The sequence below is a fragment of the Halyomorpha halys genome, unplaced genomic scaffold, assembly GCF_000696795.3.
Source record: "Halyomorpha halys isolate HHAL.00 unplaced genomic scaffold, Hhal_1.1 Scaffold384.1, whole genome shotgun sequence".
NCBI lineage: Eukaryota > Metazoa > Arthropoda > Insecta > Hemiptera > Pentatomidae > Halyomorpha > Halyomorpha halys.
This window is the reverse complement of record NW_027107790.1, coordinates 137,710-156,752: the sequence shown is the minus strand read 5'-3', so window position 1 is coordinate 156,752 and position 19,043 is coordinate 137,710. Positions and strand designations below refer to the sequence as shown.

At 27.7% G+C, this 19,043-nt stretch overlaps 1 protein-coding gene across 3 annotated transcripts in view; it reads left to right on the top strand.

Moving 5' to 3' along the window:
- The window catches only part of LRP1 (LDL receptor protein 1), a 273,932-nt gene that overhangs the window by 118,122 nt on the left and 136,767 nt on the right, over nt 1–19,043 (top strand). For all 3 annotated transcript variants that reach the window (XM_067046122.1, XM_067046121.1, XM_067046123.1), the window contains exons 22-28: nt 1,454–1,551; nt 1,633–1,777; nt 4,778–4,981; nt 7,556–7,671; nt 14,137–14,225; nt 15,489–15,659; nt 17,469–17,713. In XM_067046122.1, coding sequence (XP_066902223.1) covers nt 1,454–1,551; nt 1,633–1,777; nt 4,778–4,981; nt 7,556–7,671; nt 14,137–14,225; nt 15,489–15,659; nt 17,469–17,713 — 1,068 coding nt within the window. The remainder of the gene's footprint in view (nt 1–1,453; nt 1,552–1,632; nt 1,778–4,777; nt 4,982–7,555; nt 7,672–14,136; nt 14,226–15,488; nt 15,660–17,468; nt 17,714–19,043) is intronic.

Below are 19,043 nucleotides of genomic sequence, written 5' to 3'. Positions count from 1 at the left end.
GTATATAATTTGAAGTTAATGTACTCAGCATTAGCCATGAAATCCCAATGTTAGAACATGCACTCCATCCACCAGATCTTGCCACTTAAGACTTTTTCTATTCCTAATTAGCTTTGAAAAAACATGTTCACACATTAGAGAATCTGAAATAAAAGCATCAGGGATCATAAATATTATTTACTCTATCTTTTAACCAATGGATGATTCACCTGGTGCAGTTTAAGGAATTGAGGTCTTGGAGGGGATTATATTGAAGGGAATAATGTTATAATTTCAAAAGCAAACTTAAAAATGATTTTATAGTAGACACTAATTTGATTTTAGCACTGGGCTAATTATTTAGCTATATTAAAATTGATTCAAAGTCAAAATATTAGCCTCCAATCTAGATGGGTAATGATGCAACAGCCTTATTTAAACAAAATATATTAAATTGAATGTATTAAATATAAAAATAATCACCATAAAGAAATTTTAATTCATGTTTAAGATTAAACAATTATTTAGAATAAAAAAAATCACTGGCTTGAGTGAAGTAGGTATAAATGATAAAAGAATGGTTTGGAAATCAGTTGTTATAAGGAAACAATTTGTACCAGGATGAAAATTTCTATTCTATTCATCACATTATGTTGGAGTGGAAGGGGTAGTGTTTATGATATTCTTCACTTTTTTCATTTATGATGCTATTTATAACTAATTTTATTTATTGAGAAAATAATGAATGAATATACTTTGTAGTGAACTAAGAACATATTTTGCTTATAGACATAAAAACATATATATTAATGATCTTTCATGGGTTCAGTACTTTGTTAGGAAGTACTGTTTCTATACCAACCATTGTTTAAGGAGGTGGTTTGGTCAGGATCACACTTGACCACCAGGTTTACCTTCAATTAAGGGTACCTTCTTTATTGAGGGTGACTGTGGCCCAAAAGGATTTCCTGACCTCAAAGTTGATCCATGACTGAAATAACAGAATAAATAATTATCTGCCACAGCTAAACTCAAATATGGATCCATAGTTTAGGAGTGCATTGCCTTATTTGCAGAGCTACCCTGCCCACCCTGATTAATTAGATGTACTATTTTGATATTAAAGAGCTAATGTATGATCTTGATCTCAACCATTTGTTTAAGTTTTTTGAATACAACTTAGTTGTTTTGAATGAAATCAAATGCAATACATTAATTTAAACCTATTTATTTCCTACATAGCTGTCATTAATTTCTATTCCTTAGTAATTGTCGTTATTATAATTGAATGCCAAACTATTACTGATATGTTTGTCTGGCTGATATTTAGATATATTAGACATGTTATTAAGTAAATGGCCTATTTATTGAAAGTAGAGAGGATAATGAAAACTTCATTATTATGTTGTGACTTGGAACTTCTATATTGTTAGCTAAATTGTTCATTAATTTCTTATAAGTTAATTTTTTATAGGTGAGGATCAATGTGCAACAATTACTGACTGTGACTTCTGTCAGAATACTCCTGAGGGTCATATATGTTACTGCCCTGATGGACAGTACTTCCATGAAGTGAGTTTTATAGGTACATTTATCAAAAATGATGTACAACTCTATTTTTGTTCCAATAAGTTATAGCTTATATATTTTTAGGATACTAAAATGTGCAAAAAAGAACGTCCTTGCTCAGAATGGGGAACTTGTTCTCAAAGATGCTTAGAAGTACAAAGAAAACCAAAATGCTATTGTATTGATGGTTATATTCTTGAACCAGATGGATTTTCATGTAAATCAAATGGTAAGAAATTTCCTAAATTTATAATATAGGCTTTAGCATTGTTTGATTATAAGTAAATTTATATTGTTATGTAAATAGGTCATTTTCAAAATAATTGTACCGAGTGGGTTTTCAATTACAGTCTGGTACGTTAGAACTTAATATGAAAAACTATACTTCTAGCTTCTGTAATATCCTCTAGTACTATCCTAGTAATCAATTATGAGGTGTATTCATGAGTTTTTACTGTTTTACATGTTTAATTTTTTGTTTGTCTAATAATAATAAAACGGTTTTCTCATGAGTGTCACTGTTGAACTATTTTTATTTCTTAACCGTATTTTTGTTTTAGTTAACATTTTTGATTACTGGTTATAAAAGCAGGGTAGAGCTTATAGTAGTACTTTGTTTCCCTAATACTTATTTAAATGATCACAGTTAAAAATGAATCTCAGAAATGTTGCAAATTTCTTGTTTCCAATTAACATAAAACAGTAAAATCCCAATGAAACCTCAGATTCATTTTTACAAAGCAAAGGTTTAAGGTAGTTGTATTTCTAGTAGTAGAATGGTTTTAGCCCAACAGGATTAAAATTATTCAATCTGTGAACAGTAGGCAGCTCATATCATATTCTAAAAAAAAACTTAAAGCCTCACTTGCAAAATCCCTTCATATATTGTAAATTAAAAGTCTTTTAGACTAGATGACATTGTTTTTAAATTTCAAACAGTTTTTAACAGAAATATGAGTATTCTAAAAATCTATATTAAATAACAGACTGTGACATTCTGTGTTGGCCATACAAATGAATGTTTTCCTAATGTTCATTTACGCATCATTATCAATGAATTATTATCAATCATGAATGGTTTTCTAAAGACATTTTAAATTGGCTTTAAATAAGAACCAAAGAGATTTGTCATATTTTTTATACATTTACCCAGTTGAGAATTATGCATTTTTAAAACAATAGGACAGACATTGATTATACAATTTTATTGAAAATATACCAGCATTGTGGTGAGTGCATGTACTCTGAGTTGAGAGGTTATTGTTTACAATAACTTAATAGAGTTATCTTCTCGATCATTATTAAATAATATTGTTATATATTTTGTGTAAATAGAATTCTTTTCACTACCTCTAAAAATACAATCATATAATAATAGACAATTCATTAATTGAACCAATCCTTGGCCCAGAAAAATGTTTTTTTTAAGGGATGGAAAGTTAATCGGGAATACTTTGGACCAGATTGTAAAGATCAATTGATTGAGTGAGATAGGAAGGTTTTTTATCCCTGTTCAAAGAAACCTTTTGGTTTTAAATCAACATAACTCAAGAAATCAAAATTGTATGCCATTTTTATTTTGCAATGTTTTATTTTTAAAAATGTGTCAAGCCCTTTTAGGGGCTCCCTGGAGACAGGTCAGGTGGATATGGTAGAACTATAATTTCTAGATTAAAAAAAAAAGTTTTAGAGTGCAACCAATGGCTAGTTTCTTTACATGCTGTATCATACCATATGATTTAACTTGTTATACTTTATGTACAGTTGTAAATCTCAATAAATAAATTTTAAAAAAAGTTCCAAAATGAAAATGAGGTAAAATTTTCATTTCTCAAGTTCATTGATTTTTTAGACAAGGGATAAGAAACCTTATTGGCACTAGGAGAAATGAATTGAGGCAAGCAAAATTATTTTTGATAAAAATAATGTTGTTTACATTTGAAGGGTCCTGTGGAAAAGTTATGAGGTTCCATATATTATCAGAATGAGATTTCAGTGGCATCTGTTGGCCACACCCAATGGCACAGGGTAGAAACTGGTTCCACCAAACATTATTTTCTAAAACAAGCTACAAACCTGAAGAACCATGAGAATCCCATACACCTGTGGCTAAATGGTGAGGTTCCCTCCTCTCTCCAGCTCATTTAACCTCTATAACCCCTTTTCGACATTCCTACCTGTTGACTATTACTAAAAATTGCTAACATGATATTTTTGTTCTTCCTTGGTTTAAAATGGGTTATAATGATCTTTAATTTTGAAAATAACTCACATGTTCACAATTTGTAAACCCTGTTATCATGAAATTTTAACATGAACATTTTAAACATTTTAAAATGAAGTTTTACTTGAAATCTTTATTTTATTTTAATAAATGAATTTTACGAATACATTTCTATTTCAAGTCCTTGAAGGATTCACTTACCTATCTATCTATCCTGTTATTTATTATATACATCATTGTGTTAATATAATATTATTAATCTCCATTTATATTAAGTTTAAAGATAGTATTGTCATATTCCTCAAGCCTTCATAAAATCTACCCACAAAGTGTCCTTAAGTGATTATGTATCTCAGTAATAAAGATAAACATTAGTTTCTTCATTATTATTTTTGTCTTTTTTATTTATTTTTATTCTTTTTACTATGCTAAGATGTAATCATTTATTTATAAATATACAGACCAAATAGGATTCGGATCTAACACTTTCTGGATGAAGCCCCAATATTTTCTATCACGTCTCTCTAAAATATATGAATTATCTTTATCACCTTTTTCCATTTGAAATTATGAGGCTCCTTGTTTGACCTTAATTTCCCCCTCTTATGATTATTATTGTGTTGTGAACAGAGATTTCTCTGAGGATCTTGATATCTAACTAAAAAAGGTTAATAAATAATAAATTAATAAATTTCTTTGCAAGATTTATTGTTGAGTTATTTGCAATTTTAATTGTTATTAAAATTAATTATTTTTATTATGTTATTTGCAAAATTCAATTATTATTTCAGGGTTTTTTGCAAAATAAAAACTAATTGCTACTAATTAAAAGGTATTAATAAATCAAGTTTCATTTGTGCTCATTGTTTCAAATTGAAAAATATGTTACTTATCTTCTACAGTGTAAATTTTTATTTATAAACATTAAATATTTATAAGAGATTTATAAAATCTAAAACCACATAGCTGATTATTTTTGTAATAAAACATTTATCTTGGTTTTAGATTCTGCAATTCCCTACGTAATATTCAGTAACCGCCATGAGCTACGTAGTGTTGATTTACACTCATTGAGTGTACGTCCTCTAATATCAAGTCTTAAAAACACTATAGCATTAGATTTTCTGCATGATCCCAAAGGGAATGATATTATTTTCTGGACAGATATTATTGATAACAAGATTTATAAAGGATCTCTCATCTCTGGAAGTGAGTATTTCTTGAGTTTTTAATTACTGCATGTTAAAAATAATTTTAATAGTAAAATAGATACATTGGATGTTCTGTATAAATGATTTTAGTTATGTATGAGTTTTAATTTTTTTTAATTGGTTTATTGAGCCTTATATTGGTATATAATTTGTGATAAATGGATTTTTTAAATTCAAAAAATTATTAATCACTGATTAAATAAAATAATATTAACAATTCAACTACAAAAATGTAGTAATTAAGAATGGGCACAAAATAGAAGATGTAAAAGGTCTAGATTCTTATAGGTAGGTTTCAGTCTTTAGGATAATGTTACAGCTCCTGAGTTATAAAGAATTACATTTTGCAATTGTAAAAATATGTATCTAATATTTACCATTGCACCTCCTCTATTCTATTGTGTATGAATTACTTTTGTTACCTTTATCCATTTGAAACTTTCAGGCTCCCAGTTACCATTTTATTTTAATCACATATGAAGATCTTGATAATAAATCAAAACAGTGAATCATAATATTTTATTTTCTCATTAAAGAATGTATAGAGAAAAATTAAAACAATGTATGGTACTAGTTGGAATATTCTGATTGAGAATAGAATAAAACAAAAACTTTATTCTTAGAGTAAAGCCGTCCATAGCTCAAGTGGTTGAGATGCAGGTCTTGGAATTCTGAGAACTGCGGGCAGCACCAATTTGACTCCGGCCTGGGACATTGCTTTTTTCATTGAGTTGCAGTCCCACAAAATGAAAAACTTGATCCCCCCCCCACCATGGTTAAAATAGTTTGGTCACCTGTAGATAACCGCCCTGTATTCCAGAAATGACCGGGAAGGTGGTTATAAAAATAAAAATACTTTTTTTGGCAAACATTTATGTATCTAAAATTATGAAGCATTCAGTTCGTTGAATGGCTAACTCTAATTTTAATAGTTTTCAGTAAAATACTTGTAATACTTCTTCTTTTGCAAAATTATGACTGGAATATATCTAACAGTTTACTAACATTTACATTCAGATCAACATTTCATACATCAACTTCTGTATTCACTCTCCTAAGTAGGCCTATCTCTCCATCGGGAAATCTTCTTGGAATGTGTCTGCATCTTTGATGTTTTGTAGTTTTTTTTTTTGTTTTTTTTTCCCCTTGGTTTTCATTTTTGTTGACATTTTTTAAGATCTGTCCCTACATTATTTTAGCCCCTTTTACTTTTTTATTAAACTCAATTGATGTTAATTTTTGGAGAGAAAGGTCTGGGGTTATCTCTTAGTCATTTTTAATATCTTATTACACTCTGGAGATGCACCTTTTAAACTTTTTTTAGTAATAATTTAATAGTTTCATGATAAGAATTAATTTTTTTTTTATTTTATAATTTTTGTTATCTACTGGTACTGGTGTGAGGAAATAGTCTGGCAAGTGGGCCTAGTTATCTTTTTTCCCAATCCCTGGCTGCTAACTGGAGGTTTCTGCATGGTACAAACCAGAGTGGAGATATCAAGATTCATTTCATAGGACCACATAGAAATTCTTACCCCAGGTGGGAATTGAACCCACAATATTTCGTACCAGGGAATCTGAGGCCTACCTCCCCTCCCCCCAACATGCTATGCCCATATGGCTTTTTTCTGTGATAATTTACATATTAACATTAATATTTCTTTTGGTCATGCATGGTATTTGTTTCTTTTTATAATTCTGTTATTCGTAAGGTGTTTTATCAGAGGACAAAGATTTTCTATTTTTATTTATAAGGATCGGACATAGATTTAACGATGGTATTAATTGATATACTGTTGTTCCAACTATCCTTACTTTGAAGCCTTTGAATCTCCTGATAGAAACTGCTGTGGAATCAACTGACTTAAACCAGGGAAGAAGAAATCCAGTTTCAGGTAGGCCACTGCACTCAGCAAAGGACCAAATTCCATGTACTATTGTCCAGGTGCACCTCCCTTCAAAACAGATAAACCCTGTTTATTGTTCCCAAAATAAATTTACTAAAAATTTGTAAAATAACAGTGAGTTTGCAGCGCAGATAACATTGCTAATAACACGTTGTATTGCCATTTTGGTGTCTACTATTTACACCAGCTTCTAATAACTAATGTCATTACCATTTTGATGCCTAATGTTTACACCAGTCAATAGTGAAATGTTGTTAACAATTGTATTTCTAACAAAAATGTTAATTATATTTGATCACCTTTACACCAATGTTTTGAAAATGTTGATAGCATTTCACTATTAATCTTTGGTCATCGAAATGTTACTGGTAACATTTCGGTGCAAATGCACCTTAAGAGAAATAAATGAAATAAAATATGTACATATTTATATTCCTCTATGTAATATAGCTATGCTGTTTAAATTATGTTTAGCTTAAAGGCCAAAGGTAAGAGGGGGGATGGGGAAATTACTTTAAATTTAAAAAGAAGCCATGTACACTATGCTTTATTCTATGCTATCCTACACTATGCTTCATTTATATATTTTTTCACTATAAGTCGACTTACTACATTCAAAGAAAATTGTCTCATTATTAATTATGTTTTATTTTGTTTCATAATAGCTATCGGCAACATAGAGGTTGTTGTTGAGACTGGCCTGTCAACAGCTGAAGGATTAGCAGTTGACTGGATTGGAAATAACTTATACTGGGTGGAATCAAGTCTTGATCAAATAGAGGTATGCTATTTTATCAATATGTTGATGTATTTATATATGTTTTCTTTAATAGAAATATTTTATTATTAAATATAAATTGTATAATGTGGACTATATGTTAAATGCTATTTATTATTTAAGGAGGAAAAAATTATATATCTTAATTATATTTTATTCTAATACAATCAAAATATGGTAATTAGTAAGTTAAATTATATATGGGGCAAAAGGGCTGTGGAGAAGAAAAATGAAAGTCTCCAGCCTAGCTAGAACTGATCAAACAACACTGAATAAATACACAGCCACCGGAACAAAGACAAATAAAATAATCAGAAAATAGGCGAGTTCTGTGCCGATATCAGGAAAGTAGGGTATAAGGTGAGAAACACGCAAATACAAGGAAAAGATGACAACCTGATGGCATCCAAAGAAAAGATACTAAATGTTTTGAAAAAACATTTCCAGGAGCTTCTGAATCAAGGATAGCCCACGAACGATGAAACATTGATCATGCTGAGGACCTTAACCCATAAGAGGTGGAAAAACTGGAATGTTGTCTATGTTGAAATAGCTATCAACAGACCTTAAAAGAAGGAAAGCTCCTAGAATAGACAGGCTAATCAGAGCTGTTCAAATATGATGGAGAATCTGATAGCCAAGCTATTAGAACTAATCCAGAAAATTATTTTAAAATGACCTTTATTTTTATTATTTTAATAATAAAATAGTGGTGAAGTTTTATCATCCCATCTTAACTTAATTAAACTATATATCTTCTTTTGTTTTATAAAATACATTTGTGAATAAAATTGTGGTGAATTTTATTCCAACATGTGAATTTTATTTATTTACAATTGAAATTATTGTTACTGTTTTCTAGTCGTTTTTATTTCACCAATACTTAAGCCTGTGGTTTAAAAATATTTTTATTAATAGCTCTTGAATCTCCATCCAACATTCCTAGTAATATCTATATGCTGATTACATCCTAATTTACCTTTCCTTCGATCCTATCCTGAAACTACCAGAAAACATTGCAATAATCACCATGGTAACCTACAACAAGCTTACACTAAACACCAAGAAGACAAAAGCCATCATAATCTGATTCCTTCTTTCCTTCAATCTAATCTTATCTTGAACCATACCTTCATCTCATTTCTCACATCAGACAAAATCCTTAGAGTCACTTTTGACTAATTCTTTCCTCGAAACCACACATCCCAAATTTTCTGTCAAACCAATGCAACCCTGAACAATTTAATCCTCTCAGCTATATCCTTCCATTTATAATCCATTAATGCTTAGTTTATTTCATTGTTTTTTCCTTCTTTGACTATGGCTACCTGGTGTTCGACAAACTGTCAGGTGAATAAGAAGCTAAACTTGTATTATGAATTGCTTAATACGATTTCATTTCAGTATTTCTAGCATCCTTTCTATTTTAGGTACTTCTAACTCAGTATCCCTACTCTATCTTGTGCAAAACTTGCATTATAAATCCTTTTGTGTAACTTCAGGGGGCTGATACATGCGTTATGACTGGGAGCTCTTTAAGGCATGTTGATAAGAGTTCAAATGAAATGAATTGTGAGATGTTTTTTGGTTACCAAGCACGTATAATTGTTTATAGAACAAAACGAATCCCTGAAGGGGCAGATGTTAAAGAAAGATGCAATGATTTGGGTCTCATATGAGCAAACACACAAAGGTTTATCTAAGGAGGAGTCTCTCCACCATTTCGCTATCTTCTCACTGCCATTCCGCTGACCCCCCACCACCTCCAAATTCACCGAGTTGGTGTGCGAATGATGATCACAGTAACTTTCATTTGATCTAGGTGCAACCTTTCAGTTCACTCCTACCAGGTAGGGATGGGATATTGATATTGATATTATCGAAATATCGATATTTTGTCTCCGATATCCGATATTTTGATATCTATATACAGCAACTGGTATATTGGAATATCAATATTTTTCTTCGATAATATCGAGATATTGGTTTCTAAAAAAAAAGGTCACCTGAAAAAATAGATGTAAATAAAAGAAATATTGATACTATATACTCCAATGTATTGTTTCAATAATTTAACATGTATTCGATCTTTGATATTGTAATTAATATCGATATCGATAATTAGAAGCAATATTCTAATATTTTATTAAAATATTGATATTTTGATCAAAAAGACTAGACAAATTTAAAATGAAATATCGATATTTTGTTTCAATAATTTAATATCCATTTCAATATTTAGTATTGTTACTAATACCGACATCGAAGATAAACAAAGATATTTGGATATTATTAATCCGAAATATCGTTATTTCGTTAAAAAAAAAAAAGATATTTTTAATAAAAATTTCAAAAAGAAATATCAATATATTGTTTCAATATGTTCAATAACAATATTCCAATATTATTTTATCTAAATATTGATACTTTGTTTGAAAAAAGATTTTTTTATTTTGACCTAAAATATTTTAGGTCAAATTTAAAAATGAAATATCGATATTTTATTTTTAAATTTTACAAATATCAATGTTTCATTGTTGAAGATTAGCAACAATATTCCAATATTATTTTATCGAAATATCGTTATTTTGTAATAGAAAACAAAAATATTTTATGTAAAATTTTAAAACCTAATTTCGATATAATGTTTCAATGATTTAATTTTCATTTCGTTATTAGACATTGTTATTAATATCGATATCCAAGATAAGGGACAATATTCCAAAATTATTTTAACATCCATTTCGATATTTAGTATCCATATTATTTTATCAAAATTTCGATATTTTGTGTAAATAATTTTTTATTCATCTCGATATTTAGCATCCATTGATACTTTCATATTCATTTTGATATTTGACATTCTTATTATTATCGCTATCCAAGAATAGCAACAATGTTCCGATATTATTTTATCAAAATGTTCATACTTTGTTTAAAAAGTCTAGAATATTTAGGTAGAATTGAAAAATGAAATATCAATAATTTACATTGTTTTTATTATTTGTGTCGCAGATTAGCAAAAATATTGCAATATTATTTTATCGAAATATAGTAATTTTTGTTAAAGAAATATAAAACATCTTAATAAACATATCAAAAAGAAATTTCAATATTTTGTTTCAATAATTCAATATTTATCATTACTGTTAGTATGAATGTCAGAGCAAAAATATTCCCATATTACTCTGTGGAAATATTGATATTTTGTTTAAAAAGACTGGCAATATTTAAAAAGAAATATTGATATTTTGGTTTAGTAATTTAGTATCCATTTCCATATTTGACATTCTTATTAATATCGATATTGAAGATTAGCAACAATATTCTCATATTAACAATAACATTATCGAAATATCGATATTTTCTTTATAAATACTAGTAAATTTTATGAAAACCATAAAATCATATTTCAATATTTTATTTTGATAATTTCATATTCAGTTAGATATTTGACATTCTTATCAATATTGATATCGAACATTAGGAACGAAATTCTAATATTATTTTATGAAAATATCAATATTTTGTTTAAAAAGACTGGGAATGTTTAAAAAGAAGTATCAATATTTTGGTTTAGTAATTTAATATTCATTTCCAGATTTGACATTCTTATTAATATCAATATTGAAGATTAGCAATAATTTTCTCATATAACCAATAACATTATCGAAATATTGATATTTTCTTTATAAAAACTTTCAATTTTATGAAAAGAATCAAAATTTTATTTTGATAATTTCATATTCGATTAGCAAAGATATTCTGATATTATTTTGTCGAAATATCTGTATTTTGTTTAAAAAGAGTAGGAAATTTTAAAATCAACATCATTCCATCCATTTCGATATTTAAAATCCAGTCCATATTTATACTTGTAAATTTTATGAAAAGCATAAAATGGTATTTCGATATTTTATTTTGATAATTTCATATTTAATTTGATATTTGACATTCTTATCAACATTGATATTGAAAATTAGGAAGAATATTCTGATATTATTTTATGGAAATATCGATATTTTATTTCAGCAATTCAATATCCCTTTCAATATTTGACATTGTTATTAATATCGATATCGAAGATAAGGAAGAATATTTAGATATTATTTTATTTAAATATAGATATTTTGTTTAAAAAGACTTGAAATGTTTAAAAAGATCGATATTTGATTTTTATAGTTTAATATCCATTTTGATATTTATGGAATATTTCAAAATGATATTTCGATATAATTTACATTAATTTTATATTCGATTCAATATTTGGCATTCATATTAATATCAATATTGAAGATTAGCAACAATATTCAGATATTATTTTATTGAAATATCGATATTTGGTTATAGAAAATTAAAAATATTTTATATAACATTTAAAAAAAAAATTTCCATATATTATTTCAATAATTTAATATTCATTTTGATATTAGACATTCTTATTAATATCAATATTGAAGATTAGCAAAGATATTCCAATATTATTTTATCAAAATATCAATATTTTGTTTAAAAAGACTGGGATTGTTTAAAAAGAAATACCGATATTTTGTTTGGTAATTTAATATCGATAACAATATTTGACATTCTTATTAATATCAATATTGATAATTTAATTATTGTTAATGTCGATATCGAAGGTTAGCAACAATATTTTGATATTAATAACAATGTCATATATCAAGATAAATATAAAATTATTAAAATAAAATATCAATATTTCATGTTTAAATTTTACATAAAATGTTCTAGACTTTTTGAACAAAATATCAATATTTCAATTAAATTATATCGGAATATTGTTTCTTATCTTTGATATCGATATTAATAACAATGTCAAATATCGAATGGAATTTGAAATTAATGAAAATTATATAAAAATATCATTTTGAAATATTCCATAAATATCGAAACGGAGGTTAAATATCAAATTGGATATTAAATTATTAAAATCAAATATCGATATTTCAGTTTAAAATTTTCTAATCTTTTTTTACAAAATATCAATATTTCGATAAAATAATATCGGAATATCTTTGCTAATCTTCAATATCGATATTAATAAGAATGTAAAATATCACTATGGATATTAAATTACCGAAACAAAATATCATTATTTCGATAAAACAATGTCAGAATATTGTTCCTTATCTTCGATATGGATATTAATAACAATGTAAAATATTGAAATAGATATTAAAATACTGAAACAAAATATCCATATCCATATTTTGATAAAATTATATCAGAATATTGTTCCTTATTTTTGATATCGATATTGATTATGAGATTATCAAATTAAAATATCGAATTACCATTTTTATTCATAAAATTCTTCATGAACTTCACTAGTATTTTTTTTTTTTTTTTTTTTACTAAATATCGATGTTTTGATAATATTATTGTTAACATTGGAATATTGTTTCTAATTTTTATATCGATATTAATAAGAATTGTCAAATATGGAAATGAATATTAAGTTATTGAGAAATAATATCAAAATTTCAATCTGAAATTTTTCATTAAAACTGAATGGATATTAAATATCGAAATGGGCATTAAATTATTGAAACAAAATATCGATATTTCGTTTCAAAATATTCTAATCCTTTTAAAAATATATATTTTATATTAATTTTTTAAATATTGTTGCTAATCTTCAATATGAATGATTGAATTTAATTTAAAGAATTATATTTTAGTTGAAATTTGTTATGGTTTTTTTGCTTCACCATTATTAAGAATGTTTTCTGTTTTGACTAGGTATGACATAAAATAAAGCTTCCTATGATATGCTTTATTATCATTTTATAATTATTATTACTTTAATTCGTTGAATTTTTGATATAGATATTTTGATATTTTAGTGCTGATATAACATCGATATCGATATTTTGCTTTCGATATCCCATTTCTACTACCAGGTCCATCTCTCTGAATTCAATCCTTCGCCACTCTAAACTGCTGTGTTTGACATGTTCTTCTTTACCTCAGTTGTCTCCCTCAACCCTATTCCTTCTGCTATACGTAGTCACAATCGTTGCTTTGTTCAACCACCTTTTCCTTCTCCGATCAGAATAACTATTTTTTGTACCTATATATGTATTATTTATAAATATTGGAAAATAACTTTTTTTTTTAATATAGTATTACCCAATATGTAAATATACTATATTAAGCTTTAAGTTGGTACGGCCACACTGTTCTGGTCAATAAAGCTGTTTTTAATTTTGTTTTATTTGAAGTTACGTAACATTTTTTTTATTATCAAACAGTAATTCAATTTATAACAATGGGGAAAAGTGATTTTGTGGCCCAGGGTTTTAAAGTCGATTTTGACTAATTTAAGCCCTTTAAATAAAAGAAAAATACAAGATTTGCTTAATGAACTCAATTTTTTTTTTAAAATTAAGACTGTTTAATAACATAGTATTTTGCAGACATTTTGAGATTTGCTTTCTTTTTAAGGTTGCAAGATTGGATGGAAAATACCGTAGGACTCTTATTGCTGGTGACATGGAAAGTCCTAGAGCAATAGCTCTAGATCCTAGAAAAGGGTAAGTTTGGGAATATTAAATTTTGATTTCACCATCAATTCACAGATTTAATTTGTAGGCAATTTATAAAGTAATAATTAAATTTGACGTTGTACACAAAGATAATTATTGGTCAATATGTAAATGTACAGTTTGGTTATTGAAGCTGAACTAATATCACTGATATTAGTGAGAAGAATCATTCCAACAAGGACTGGGTTCTTGTGGTCCTTTTGCTGACTGGTGGTACCTGACTCATACCAACCAGAGTAAGAGGGCCAAGATTCATTTCTCAGTAATGCCAAGATATAAATATTAACTGTTCAAGTGAGACCAAATATAATAGATTTCCTCTGATGAGCCATCTCTGCTTAATGTGTTTCTTTGGATTTTTGAAATGAGATGTGCTATATTTTGTCTTGATGCATGTGATATTGGTGATGTTCTTTCCTGATGATGCCTGAATTTGGGAAATGTCGGCTGTTCAGTTGTTTGCCAGTAGTTTTGAGATTCCTGGCTTAGTAATTGGAACCTTCCAATTGTATTCTACAATTATTTTCTTTCTCTTTCGACTTTTTATTAAAATATATCATTTTTTAAACAACATGCTTTTTAAAAAAAACTAAATATGCTAAAACTATTTAGAAAGAAAAAACTAAAATATTTTACTGATAAAAAAAAAATTATAGAAATGAGGTACAGTTCATTATTAAAATTTATTGAATTAAAAAATATTGATAAAAAATTTACTCATTTATTAAAAAATCTGGTGCAGTTTGGTGCAAAATTTTAACATTTTTCTTTTACCACCTATTGTATTAAGAGAAGTAAGGATAATATTTATCTCAGGACTTTTTTGTTAAATGATCTTGGGGTCTATTTACACTTTTGACATCATTTATTCACTGACATTTGTTCTCTTATAAGTTAACCTCAAGACTATGAAGGAGACATTGGATCTGCACCTTATAAACTATATACACTATTACTGTTACTTTACATGAAAACTTTTGCTTTAAACTACTGAAATAACTTGATGATATAATAATAAATCAAGATATTTAAATCAGTGTGCCTGTTCTCATTGAGCAAATTGAGTTGCCATTATTTTGTTTCACATATGTTTGTATGTATTTGATTAAATATCCACATGCACTAATTAATAGTTGTTATTATTATATTATATCATTTCTGATTGTTTTTTTTTTTTAGTAAATAATGATTTTAAAATGTAATATAATTAATATTGGTTTATATTCCTTTGAATTGTTTTATGCATTTTAGACTATTATTCTGGACCGATTGGGATGCCAATGCTCCACGTATTGAGAGTTGTTCAATGGCTGGAAATGGAAGAAAAGTTGTGGTTTATATTGATCACATAGGTAATGGAGCTTGGCCAAATGGCTTGACATTGGATTATGTATTGGAGCGAATATACTGGATTGATGCCCGGTAATTTATCCTAATTTTTGAAGTGAATGTACTCTTAAAACATTTAATTTTTTGATATTGTACTACCTTAGTGAAAAGAAGAATTATTGCTATACTGGTTTCATCTATAGAAAGTTTAATTTATGGGTGATCATGGCTAGTAGTAATAGTTTATTATTTCGCTTTATAGATGGGTATTAATTGTAATCAATTATTTATCATGTTGTAATGAATAAAAAATTAATTTTAATGAATTAATTGTAATGAAACTCCCTTATATTTGAAATGTTATTTTGAAACATTGCAAAAGCTATATTTCAGATACGATTATTAAGAACCTTGATTAAATTTGTCTATAGTTTGAAAGTTTACAACAATGTTTTATGTCAATATTTAATGTAATCCTATCCAATATTTATGAGAAGATGGTTGGGGGTGCGGTCAAAGAAAAACACAAATAAGTTAAACTTATTTAATAAGTTAACTTATTAACAGAGGAGAACTATTCTCTGACCACACCCCAACCACCTTCTCATATATATTAGCCATGGTCTACTATCTTCTCATCATTACTAACCAATATTTCTTCTTAGTATAGCTTCTTATTTTTTTTTACCCCCTTGGTCATTTCTGACAAATGGTGGAGGGGCGGGTTTATCTAGAGGTAGTCAACCTATTCTAATCCTGAGGGGGGGTTAAGTTTTCATATCGTGGGACCACCACAGAAATAAAAGTGGATTTCTCAGGCCGGATTCGAAATGGCTCCACTGCAGTCACGAGTCAGTCACTTATCTCCCTTCTCAAATGGCCTCAGATCAGTATTGAAATGGCCTTTTCTCATTATTACTTATTCATATCCTTGCTATCTGTCATGTTATTACTTCAGATCTCATCCTTGTTAGGAGGCTTCATAGCTGATTCAAATTTTGGCTCTCAACTACCTTGTCGGTTACATCTCTGCTTATTCTTTTGTGGTATCTTCGCTAAGAAGGTGTGAGAATTATCACTTCTATTCAGTTAGGATGTCTACACCAGTCAATTCCTCTCCCCCTCTCATTTATGCAGTAAGTTTGCTTTGAAGTAAATGATTTTCCTTTGCTGATATACACAGTATGGAAGAAGTCCATAGATTGTTTGTCTCCAAGAAACTGTTCTCTGTTTTCTCTAGCATTTATTATTTTTTAGTCTCTTTTTCCTTCAATATAGGTACTTCTTTTCTTTTCTCTTTTAAAAATTATTTTTTAAACTCTTTTGTAAGGTTAGCTAAAGCATTAGCATTGGCTCAAATTGATGGCTGTAATTCATGAATGATGATAATCAGGGAATGCTCAAAGCTATTTTAGCCCATTATGTACATGTACATAGAAAACTTTTTTTATTTCACTAATGTGTATAATTTTATTTTTTTCTTATTGTAATTCTTTATCTAAAACAAAGGAATCTTCAGCTTTGATGGTTTTCTAGAAGACAATGTAACTGTGTGTTGAATATTTCTAGTATTGATTAATAGGTTAATTAATGTGGTCTTCTCATGATAGGTTTCTCCATCTTTTAATATTTTTTTATACTGGATTGTATTATATCAGGGTAAATACAAAACTTTTTTTGTGTATGTCTGTATGCATTTGTACATGTCCTTTGGTCACTAAGAAAGCTGTAATGTATTTTTGTAAGTGGTATTTTTTTTTTTTCAATTGGCTTATTGGAAATATAAATTTCTTAAAAGGATGTTATAGTAAAGATATTTTTGACTAATTTTTTTAACTACAGTATTACATTTAAAATGGAAACTGTAATTATAATTTATAATTTCTTTCTTAATTTTTTTAGATCTGACTCAATACATACTACAACTTATATTGGCACGGATCACCATGAGGTGCTAAAAGGACATGAAATGACATCACATCCCTTTGCCATCACTCTGTTTGAAAACTATGTCTTTTGGACTGATTGGAGGTCCAGTTCTGTAATTAGAGCAAACAAGTGGACTGGATCACAAGTGACAGTTCTGCAGAGAACTCTTTCTCAGCCATTTGATATCAAGATACTTCATCCAAGCAGGCAGCCTCGGGGTTAGTTTTTCTCCTCCTAATTAGAATACATCAATGATACATTTTCTTAATTTTTGGATGTTTGATCAAAGAATTGATAAATGTCTGTCCAAATTCATAAAATAATAGCTAATTTTTAAGAATGTGAAACATTATTTATAACAGTTGTGGTCTGCTCTCCTAGTAACATTATTATATTTTAATAGTCAAGTTAGGTTTTGGTATGTTATATTGGTTCTTGTCTTGTTAAAAGTATACTTGAACTAGTTTGACATACTTGTGGTATTTTTACTCTGTGGCATTTTCTCTATTGCTAGTGGTCTTTATAAACAGAAGTTATTCATTTGAAATTCTTAGTCGAAAATTGGGTTTGATGAAAATGTAATGTGTTACTAAGGAACCATTAGTTTTCATTTATACTTCATTATTAATTTTTTGATCTTGACAAAAAATTGTACTTATAATGCTATAGAAGTCGTAGAAACCAGAGCAAACCAAGTAAAAGTCTATCTTGACCCTTGTTTTGACAACTGGTCCTGAGTTTTTACTAAACCTAGGAAATCTGGAATAGTCAGGGAAATTTTGAAACTGGAAAAAATAAGAAATTTTAATGAACAACACTGAAAGTCAGGAATTTTACAAGCTAAAGAAGTGAGCACTGCTATGAATCACAATCATTGTCAGAATAAGTTTAAATAATAACAATATGTGATATTGTTATATGAACTTGTAGAAAGAACTTCATTCCTCTATTTTACGCTAGCTTATGGAGTAATTCTACTTTCATTTATTACCTCGTAATATTTTAGAAAGTTGGAAGATTAAATTATATTCAAAATTTATTAAAAATAAACATAAGGAAATTACAAAGTTTTTATTTATTCTCAGGTCTAAAATATAGCTTTAAAGATGACAAGGTTAAATGAAAAGATCAAATATTAAATAGATATGAGAATTTTATTTAAAATTATATATATTATTGACTCTTATCTCAGAGCGGATTTTCTAGCCAATCAGAACACAATGACAACTAAATTAATAGCTACTTTTACAAATATACTTAAATTCTAATGTTGAGAACAACTAACCAATTTATATTCTTCTTAGATGATCAGGATTCCATAAACTTCAGAAGGGCACGTGCTGTCATCTTGAAATATTTTGAAATGAATTTGTTTTGGACTCCATAGCTTCTGAATAATGAAATTGGTTACCTGATTTTTTGGTTTAATAAAAGAAAATCAACTAATATTAACATTGATACATAAAATAAAATATAACTATAACCACTATACATAAAAAACAAATATTTATCAAAAAAGAGGATATTACAATATATATATATATATAT